This window comes from Zingiber officinale, chromosome 2B (assembly GCF_018446385.1).
Source record: "Zingiber officinale cultivar Zhangliang chromosome 2B, Zo_v1.1, whole genome shotgun sequence".
NCBI lineage: Eukaryota > Viridiplantae > Streptophyta > Magnoliopsida > Zingiberales > Zingiberaceae > Zingiber > Zingiber officinale.
The window spans coordinates 136,101,312-136,112,170 of NC_055989.1; the positions used below are offsets into that span (position 1 = coordinate 136,101,312).

The following is a 10,859-nucleotide window of genomic DNA, read 5'->3' on the forward strand; positions in this document are numbered from 1 at the left end:
TTTTTATAAAAACTTTGGTAAGAAAAAAATCCTTAAAAACTTAACTTCTATTACTCCCCCTTTGATATATATCAAAAAGAATTTCAGAAATAGAGAAAAAAATTAAACCTTAATTATAAGTGAATGCTTTTAAGTTTGAGGAGGAAGTAAATGATTCTTATCCTAGAGTTCAAGCATGTAAAGTTCAAAGTAAAAAGAAATTTTTGAAAAAAAAATATTAAAAATAATCATCTACTTTCCTTAGAATTAATATCTAACATTTAGCTACTAGCTATTTGTCATAAGGTAGTAGCATTCACTTGGTTAGTCAAATTAAGTATGTGATCCAGTTTAACTAAAAAGGATAACTCAACTTGATCAATTTGAATGAGTATTTATATCCTAAACTTATATTAATGTACAAATATAAGCATTCTGATGTCCAGGCAATACTCTAAGCATCTCACACTATTCTAAGTATTTTTTCATACACAAGCAAAGTATTCCTAGTGTACTTGTGAGATACTCTGGCTGAAACTTATGGGTATATGCTTTCTAGGGATAAAACCAAGATTAAGTCCAATCTTTAAAAGCACTAGTAAAATTGGGAGTTTTGAACAAAATGATTTTATCCTAAACCAATCCAATTTTGAAGAAATAATTTGAAAACCCATAACTTTTGAAAGAACAACACAAAACAAAGAATGATTTTGAAAATTTTAGAATCTATTCTACTAAACACATACCTAACTGTCTTCTAAGTGTATTGAACTCGAGTTCAGGTAAGAGTTTTGTAAAAATATTTGCTATGTTTAACTTGGACTCAACATAGTCAAGTACAATATCACCACTAACTGTTTAACCTCTATGTGTTTAGTCTTTGAGTGGTGAATTAGATTTTTTGTTAAATTGATTGAACTTATGTTATCAATTAAAATTTTATATTTTTATATTTTAATTTATAATCTTTTAAAGTGTGCATCGTTCAAAATAGTTAAGATGCACATTCTCCTATGGATATGTACTCTGCTTCAGTAATGATAAGGCAACACAGTGTTACTTTCTACTAGAGTAACTTACTAAGCACTAACCTAGAAATTGACAGCTTCCACTTGTACTTTTTCTATCTAGTTTGCACCTAACATAGTCTGAGTCAGAGTACCCAACTAATTCAAATGTGCTAGTCCTAGGGTACCAAAGTCCTACACTTAGAGTTCCCTTAATGTGTCTAAGTATTCTTTTTACATTAGTTAAGTGTGATTCTTTTACACAAGATTGGTACCTAACACACATATCTACTGCAAATAAAATATCAGGTCGACTTATAGTTAGGTATAGTAGACTTCCTATTATACTTCTATAATATTTTAAGTTTACTAGTTTTCCTTCTAAATCAGAGTTAATTTTAACATTGTTTGCCATTAGGGTATTTATGTTTTTAGAATTTTCCATTCCAAATTTTTTAATTAACTCCGTAGCACATTTCATTTGAAAAATATAAATTCTCTCTTTTATTTATTTTATCTATAAACCTAAGAAAAATTAAGTTCTCCTACTAGATTCATTTCAAATTCATTTTTCATTAATTTAATGAATTCTTTTAAAAATTTAATATTGGTTAAGCCAAAAAATATGTCATCTATATAAATTTGAGTTATAAAAATACCTTTTTCTAAGGTTTTAAAAAATAAAGTTTGATCTATTTATTGTTAGTTAAATCCCTTATATATTAGGTATGTAGATAGTCATTCATAGCAGGCCCTGAGTGCTTGTTTTAGTCCATATAAGGCTTTCTTTAACCTAAGGATATGGTTTGGGTGGGATAAATCTTCAAAGGGTTGATTTACATAGACCTCTTCTTTGGTAAACTCATTGAAGAATGTGAACTTTACGTCCATTTGGTATAACTTGAATCCTTTATGTGATGCATAGGCAAGCAGCATCCTGATGGATTCAAATCTGGCTACAGGTGCATAGGTTTCATCATAATCTAACCCTTCTACTTGGTCGAACCCCTTAGCTACTAGCCTAGCCTTATTTCTTACTATTTTACCTTTATCATCTAGTTTATTTCTAAAGACTCACTTAGTGTCAATTATGGATTTGTTTATGGGTTTAGATACTAGTTCTCATACTTGATTTCTTTTGAATGGAGCTAGTTCCTCTTGTATAACAATTATTCAATCTGGGTCAGGTAGGGTTTTTTCTATAGTTTTAGGTTCAATTTTAGAAATAAGTGATATTTGACTTAGATTTCTATAAGATGATCGAGTTTGAACTCCTAGAGTTGGGCCACCCAAAATTTGATCGAATGGGTGATTAGATCTTATCATTGATGATCTTATGTTAGGGTCAACAATTGGTTCTTCAGATTCACTTGATTTTTATCTAATCTTATTATCTTAATCATCTTCTATATTTCTTATAATTTGATTATTATTTTCATTGATTAAATTAGGTAGGTTATTTTCTTTATCAAAAATTACATTGATTGTTTCTTCAACTTTTAGAGTATTTTTATTATAGACTCTATAAGCCCTACTGGTTATGGAGTACCCTAGAAATATTCTAGATGTTAATTTGGACGTAAATTTACCTAAATAATCCTTAATTTTAATATGTGTACTTTACATCCAAAAATTTTTAGATAATCTAGATTGAGTATTTTATTATAATATATTTCATAAGGGGTTTTATTGAAAAATTTATTAATTAATATTCTATTTTAAATATAACATGTTGTATTTATTACTTTTGACCAAAATTGGTTACCTAGGTTATATTCGTGTAACATGATTCTAGCAGTTTTTTATAATATTCTATTTTTCATTTTACTAAACCATTTTGTTGGAGAGTTCTAAGACATGAAAATTTATGATTATATCCATTAATTTGATAAAATTTGGTAAACTTATGATTTTTGAATCCCCTGATCACTTCTAATTCTTTTAATTTTGGTATCTTTTTTATTTTCTATTAATTTGCAAAAAGTATTATAGATTTCAAAAGTTTCATCTTTGGTTTCTAGAGATTTTACTCAAGTAAATCTTGAGTAATCATCAATTATAACTAAGCAGTATTGATTTTTGCTTAGAGACTTGGCTCTGTGTGAATCAAATAGGCCTAAGTATAGAAGCTCAAGTATTGAGTTGGTTCAATTTAAGTTTGTTGGTTTGTGGATTGACTTAGTTTGTTTACCTTGTTGACAAGTATTACAAATTATATTTTCTAAATTTTTTAATTTAGGTAGACCTCTAAGTAAGTCATTTTGACTCATTTTTAAAATGAGTTTGATGTGAGTGTAACTTCTCCTTTGATGATTTTAATCTCTTTCCACATCCCTTTGTTCTTACTAAAGAATGATCAATAATATTTAGGGGACTCATCCATGTATTTCTTTCTTGGACCTCTATTGTCAAATGTTCTACTAATGTTCATCTCTTAAATTTTATTATAGATATAATCCAACTGTTCATCCAAGAAATTTGTCCCCTCATCAATCAAAGATGCATCATGATCAATAATATTTAGGGGACTCATCCATGATTTTGAATTTCACACAAACAACCATGAATTGGAAATCATGATTCTTCAAGCTTGATTACATAAACATACCCCATTACTAGACAGAAAGATTTGAACTACAATACCAAGTTAAGTGTTGAAGATCATGGCCCTTCCGGGCATATCAATATAGCTAAGTGACAATTCTATATACCAAGTCTACCATGATCGCACCATTTGCAAAGTTACATCTAATCATTTAGGTGTAGAATAAGACTTGGCATTATCTTCAAGCTTCAGGCATCTAAACTGACAACACCACCATCACCAGCCTCCATCTTGATCTCCTTGAGCATCCTCACCACCTCAAGCATGGTGGGCCTCTTCCCCGGCTCATCGGCTGTGCACTGCAAAGCAACCTTTAGCGCTGACATCATCTGCCCCCTCCAATGTCCACAAGAAGTCAACCATGCATCAAGCACTTCAGCCTCCTTCCCCAGTCCCACCATCCACCTCACCCATCCCACCAAGTTCCCACCACCTTCCCTCTCTTCTTGCCCTGTCGGTGGCCGCCCAGTGAGCAGCTCCAACATCACCACCCCAAAGCTGTAGACATCCCCCTTCACGGTAGCCTTCATGGTCATCCCATACTCTGGCGGGATGTAACCAAAAGTCCCGGCAAGGTCAGTGCTGACATGAGTTTCACACGCGCTAATTATGCGTGCAAGTCCAAAGTCAGAGACCCTTGGCTCAAAGTCCTTGTCCAAGAGAATGTTACTCGACTTCATGTCCCGATGGATGATATGGGGAACAAAGCCATGGTGCAAGAATGCCAAGCCACGGGCAGCGCCAAGACAAATATTGAGCCTCACCGGCCACTGGAGGGCGTCCATTGCATCAGCTCGGTTCCTAAGCCACACCTCCAGGCTTCCATTTTCCATGTACTCATAGATGAGAAACCGCTCGTCGCCGAAGACACAGTATCCAAGCAGTGGGACAAGGTTCTGGTGCTTCACCTTGCCAATGGTCTCCATCTCAGCTAGGAACTCGCGGTCGCCCTGGAACTGGCCTCCACCATAAAGCCTCTTGACTGCTACCATGCATTCACCAGGAAGAGCTGCTTTATATACTGCACCAAAACCACCGTCACCGATGATTCGAGCCTTGCTGAAGTTTTCCGTTGCTTTCAGAATGTCACTGAGGGTTAGCCGCAGCAGAGCATGTTGGAATGTGGCTAGATTTATGCTCAATGGCTCCTTCAACTTCTTTTCCAGAAGCTCATCGCTGGAGGCTAGTTCAAGAGCTGCAGCACTGGCCTTGTCAAGTGATACAGAAGTCAAACATTTCTTCCTCATGGCCCTCCACCTGAGAAAGAAGATAAGAAATGCCACCAATCCAATGGCAATACCAAGAGTAATGCACCACACTGAAACCTGGGTCAGAGCTCGAGACGATGGATAAGGAACAAGGAGAGGAGAAAGAAATTGGTGTGCTAGGCAAGGAGTGGTGGAAGCACAATCACCTGAGTACCTGTATAACCTGTTGCCAGAGAAGTTGGCAAAGGAAAGTCCAACAATGCTACAGATATCACAGGGGATGGCACCAAGAAACTTGTTATTGGAGAGGTCAAGATAAGTCAAGTAATCGAGTCTGGAAAGTGATGATGGCAAACCTCCAATAAGATTGTTGTCGTGGAGATCTAGGACAGAAAGGGAGCTTAGGTTTGACACTGACTCAGATAAGCTTCCATTTAAGTTGTTGTTGCTGGCCTTGAATATGAGGAGGGAACTGAGATCCTTGGCGGCGAATGGAATTTGTCCAGAAAGCAAGTTCTGGCTGATATCAACATCTGTAAGGGTCTCGATGTAGAAAATAGATTTTGGAATTGTACCAGTAAGGTGGTTGGATGACAAATTCAGCTTGACTAAGCTGGGCAGCATCCAACTTATCTGGCTTGGAATTGTACCATCAAATTGATTGTTTGACAAGAGAAGACCTTGTAGGCTCCGCAAAGGAGAAAGACGCGGCAGAATCTGACCTCTGAGAGAGTTAAAGGACAGATCAATGAAGGTGAGATTTGCTAGGTCAGCCAGCTCAGGAGGGATGCTGCCAGTGAGCACGTTGCCTTGCAACCTTAGCTCCCTTAGCACAGTGCAGTTCTTAATGGAAGCAGGAATTTCACCATTTAGATAGTTATAAGAAAGATCAAGCATACCATAGTGTTGCGTGAACTCTGAATCTGGATAAGCAACCATCTGAAAACCAGCACAAATGTCACCAGGAATATGCCCAGATAGTTGGTTCTTAGACAGGACCAAATTGTCAAGCAACTTCAACTGTGATATGGTGCTAGGAATGCTCCCTGTCAGATTGTTGGAACTCAGATCTAATGCCACCAGGTTCCTACAGTTGAAAAGCTCTGCTGGTATCTCCCCTGATAATTGGTTTCCATGGAGAGACAAATTGGTGAGGTTTCCAAGTTTGCCAATTGAAGTAGGAATGATACCCTCAAAGAAATTATTATCAAGTTGTAGCCTCTCCAAATTCAACATATCACCAATGATCGTAGGAATCTGGCCAGTTAGTCTATTATTGCTCAAGGATATTTCCAGTATGGTTGGAGATTTCCACAGCTTCTGTGGAACCATTCCAGAGAAGTTATTCTGAGACAATTCCAGTGTAACGAGCGGAAGCTCACCAAGGTATCCTGGTATTTCACCATACAAAGTGTTCCCCATAAGGACCAGATCAGTAAGCTTAGAGCATTCTTCGAAGGCTCTCGTAATGGTGCCCGTTAGTTTGTTCTCTGATAATGAAAGCGAGGATAGAGAGTTGCCCGAACAAATATCTGAGGGAATTATTCCAGAGAGCTGATTCGCATCAGCAGAGAATGAAATCAAATTCGGCAGGTACAGTGGTGGCAAAGATCCATTAAATAGGTTCTTACCCAATCTTATGGAATTTACCATCTTCCAATTTGAGATCCAGGTGGGAATGGGACCTTCCAGATGATTATCTTCCAAGATAAATGTAGTGATAGCCTGCAGCCCAGCAAGACTATTAGGCAGAGGACCTGAAAACGAATTAAATGACAAATCTACAATCCTTAGATTCTTGCAGTTGCCCAATTGTTTAGGTATAGGACCACATAACCCAGCATCAGCAGCAACAAAATATTTCAAGTTCACCAATTCTCCAATTCCTTGAGGCATTTCTCCTTCGAAATTGTTCTCAGAAATGTCTAAATCTGTTAAATTCTTCAGGTTGGAGATTTCCTCAGGAATAGTTCCCGTGAACTTGCAACTTTGCACAGAGAACTCTTTGAGCTGCTTCATGCTGCCAATTTCTACTGGAAGATTCCCAGTGAAACTATTTTGTCCCAGCCAAAGGGATTCGATGCTTGTCAATTTGCCAATGGTGATTGGCAGAGGCCCTGTAAAACTGTTGGAAGAAAGGTCAAGTGTTATGATTCCTCCAAGCAACCCAATGCCGGGAAAGATGGAACCAGAGAGCCTATTTCGGCTGACATCCAAATGCAAGAGGCTCCTGAGATTTTCCATGCTGGGAGGTAATGGTCCAGAGAAATAATTGAAGCTCAAGTCCAGATACACCAGATCAAACAAGTTCCCAATATTGGGGGGAATGCTACCTGTGAAAGAATTGTCAGAGATGGAAAGCTTTTTGAGACCTTTAAGATGACCAACTATGGTGCTTATATCTCCAGTGAGGGAATTTGAGTCGAGCACAAGTACCGTAAGCTTCCTCAAGCTAATAAGTGAAGAAGGAAGAGCTCCAGAGAGATGATTCACACTCAAGTCCAGTGACTCCAGCATTTGCAGATTCCCCAATGTTTCCGGTATTTGGCCAGTGAAGCTGCAGGTGCTAAGGTTGAGTAATCTGAGATGTCTAAACTCCCCTATACAGCGTGGGATATGAACATCAAAGCCTACATTAGATAAGTCGATAGCCTCAACAATTGAACCAGCGCATGTTATGCCTGTCCAATCACAAGGAGTTCCTGCAGTAAACCAGCTTGGTAGTAAGCCTCTTCCTGGAGCAAGTGAGTCTCTCAAGGTGTACAATTTCTCCATCTCACCAGTATAGGTCACACCTGAGATGGGTATAAAAAGGAAAAAGTTCATGACAAATAAGAAGACAACAAGCATCTTGGTTTTCTCCCCACTTGGTCGCATTCTCAGATAGCTTGCAGATTCTGGATATAGTATATTTCAGTCTCTGGATCTAAGAGAAGCTATCTGCATTGATAAAGCATAAAAAATTTATATATTTTACAGAATTACCTTGTTTGCTTTTAGCATTTAGATTATTAAGTTTGTAATTAAAAAAACTTAGTTATGCATGAAGTTGAAGGAAATAATCTGTAAAATTGAATACATACCAAAATCTGGCAGAGATTTCCAAACAAGATGATCATTTACAATGCCTAGATAGCTCAAAAGAAAGAGGAAAAGTATATCCAATGTTTAACTCATAAAAGTTTGCCTTTTAGTAGGAACGGCAATGCAATGTAGCCACAAATATCAACATTGTACTACAAGTATCATCTAGTCATGCATGCTTGCACTTTAGCATGAATACCAAGCATGTAAGCAACAAATATCAACATTGTACTAGAAGTACCACCTAGTCATAATAGACCTAGAGCGTCAACATTACCGGAAAGGCACATTTGATTAACCTGTAGTTTAGTATCAACTTAATCGCAAAACAAATGAACTCAACAAATTAAACAGAAAGCAAGAACAAAAAATATCTTGTTCAAAAAAAGGATGAAGAATTTCATAGAACAAAAGATAAGTTCCCTACAACAAAAATAAGATCACTTGGAGAAAAAGGGATCAAATTAAGGTATTAAATAAAACATACAGAAAAATATTTACATACAAGATTTACTACAGGTTCAATGTTTAATCAGGTGATGATGACTGTGTACATTCAACTAATCTGGAAGATACTAAAAAAGGATTTTGATCCAAATAGTAGAACTATTGTACTCTCTTTCGTTCATAATTATATAAATCAGAAAGCAAACAGAACTAACTATTGGGGAAGAACTAATTTTTAGTTGGTTGATTTAACAAGCGAACTATTTATTACAACCATTAAGAAATTCAATTAATGCAAGTTAATAGATAGTTGGCTCATTGGTTGAATATTATCCTTTAAAGTTCTAATGAAGCTGCGAAATGAATCGCTCAAAAGGTTCTAACATGAATAATTTGTAAGCAAACAAACAATTTAAGTTGTTAGCCAATACATAAAAAGGAATGCATTGCGAAGTGAACCTTACATCTGATACGATAGTTGGACTCCACTATGGCTTTAAAACACAGACCTATCAGTAACCCCAACTAAAAGCTAATCTGAGAAGCAGAGAAGAAAAAGGATGAGTACGAACTAAAAATATGCATCGCTCTACATAAAATACGTATATTGACAAACGTCCAAGCTGAGAAACCGAACGTCATGGCATGAGATTAGAAGCACCAAAGAAATAGCATGTAGGACAACCTCTTAAGCTTGAAGAACCAAAAATCATTTTCAATAGAGAGACAAGCAGCCAGAAGAACGTGAATGTCTTTATTCTTTACTTTCCACCTCAAAATTTTATGTTCCTCACAGAAACTCTGCCTTAAAGCCCGGAAGGAGATGGCCGCTAAAAGAATCGAGGGAAAGTAAAGCTCGCATGATTTTTTTTTTTAAAAAAAAATCAATAGCATGGAGGGCCCCATGAGACAAACTGTGATTTTGGAACGGCTTTGCGCTACCAAATGGAACAAAACCCGCCACCATAAAATCACCCACCCGAGCATTAAAAACCCTTTTTTTTAGCATTAAAGAAACTAAGGCAAAGTAGCATCTCTAGATGAACTCATCACTGCTACTATGCTGGAGAACAAAAGGAGGAGATTTTGAGGCCGAACTTTTACTGCAAATCTGCAACCGCTTTAAATCCCAACCAAACTTTTACCCCAGCCACAAACTTCATAGGGCAAGTAATAAAAGAAGAAGACAACTTAAACTGAGAGAGAGAGAGAGAGAGAGAGAGATCTGACACCACCACTCAGAGACCTCTAATTGTGAACGGGACGAGAGTAAGAAGTAGAAGGTGGCAGACGGAGTGCATGTAGATCGACCAGTGCATCCTCCAGGAAAGCATCGGGACTCTAAGGAGTTAGCGCACCGCCATTGGTGGCCACCAAGTAGTAACTGGAGTAGGGTTGTGGTTCTCGAAGATTTGGGATTTGAGGTGGAGGCGTTGGAATGGCAAACGCACCACCTTTTGTATCAGTATAATATTACTAGCGAAAACGATAAGGTAAAACAGCTACTTTTTTGTTTGGGCAACAATACCAAGCTGCGAGCGAAAAGAAAAAGGGAATCGTTTAGGGTTTTTATAAAGCGCACTACTTGATTAAAATATAGGTGAATATGGCAAGAACAGGTAAAAAGAATCAACAGACGGAAGTTTGCACTTCGAGAGCAGAAAAATCCTTTTTCAAACTAAGATCAACAGACGATAGAAGAATAAGCAGGAAGACTTAGCAAAGAAATATCTTCAGGACAGAACCACCATGAAATCTTAACAAAAAGAACCACGACGACAAAGTTTCCAGTCGGAACAAACAAGATGCTAAAAATTTCTCGAATAGAAACTAACCTAAGGAAAGAAACACAACACATCGGACAAGCGCCTCCCCAGCTGGTTCCTGTTTTTCCGGTCTAAGACTCGATCTTCAATTCGGGGAGGGAAAGGGAAGCGTTTTCTTCATCCTTTTTGTCATCGTCAGCCGCGGTTGTCTTGCGGTGTGAGGAAGCATGAGAAGCGTGACAGAGGAATCATTTTATAGTGTGAGAAGAGAGGTATTGTGCGCTGGGAGAGACGCAAATGGCCAAAAGAGTTGGTAGTGGAGACGGTTGCTGCTGCAGCTGCAGCTGCAGCTGCTACGAGTACGACAGCAGTCACCAGCGTGAACTGGTCGACTCGACCGAGGACGGTGCGTTTGTAGCGCCGGACGGGATTCAAATTTGGATGTGCAATGCTATTTCAATGAACAGACTGGCTCATTTTAATCGGTCACCTCTTGTTCTTGGGAAAGGTCTGTTTAGAACCAACACCCCCGTTTTCCTCTCAAATCCCAATAAGTAAGTTTTTTTCATAAGTGCTCCCAAATGATCCACTCGGGGCATAGTTTAGCCCAGTCATGTCTAGTATAACTAGTCAAAAATGTACGTCTGACTTTATCTGAAAGTTATAGTTTTGAATAAGAATGCCGATGAATCATATTTAGGATATTTTTAATAATTTAATCTCTTAATATTTTTTTTATAATTTTTAATATGTCATATAAAAA

General features: G+C 37.4%; 1 protein-coding gene across 8 annotated transcripts; it reads right to left on the minus strand.

Moving 5' to 3' along the window:
- Nucleotides 1–3,576: 3,576 nt before the first annotated feature.
- On the minus strand, nucleotides 3,577–10,646 carry LOC122047395 (leucine-rich repeat receptor protein kinase MSP1-like). 8 transcript variants are annotated; one of them, XM_042608657.1, is made up of 4 exons: nucleotides 9,384–9,552; nucleotides 9,016–9,185; nucleotides 8,795–8,867; nucleotides 3,577–7,739 (listed from the first exon to the last, which is right to left on the minus strand). In XM_042608657.1, the coding sequence occupies exon 4, from the start codon at nucleotides 7,674–7,676 to the stop codon at nucleotides 3,780–3,782; it is 3,897 nt and encodes a 1,298-aa protein (XP_042464591.1). In that variant the 5' UTR covers nucleotides 7,677–7,739; nucleotides 8,795–8,867; nucleotides 9,016–9,185; nucleotides 9,384–9,552; the 3' UTR covers nucleotides 3,577–3,779. The 8 variants fall into 8 exon arrangements, with proteins under 8 accessions (XP_042464591.1, XP_042464588.1, XP_042464590.1 ...); XM_042608654.1 differs by lacking the exons at nucleotides 9,016–9,185; nucleotides 9,384–9,552 and adding an exon at nucleotides 10,166–10,646; XM_042608656.1 differs by lacking the exons at nucleotides 9,016–9,185; nucleotides 9,384–9,552 and adding an exon at nucleotides 9,577–9,797.
- Nucleotides 10,647–10,859: the final 213 nt, after the last annotated feature.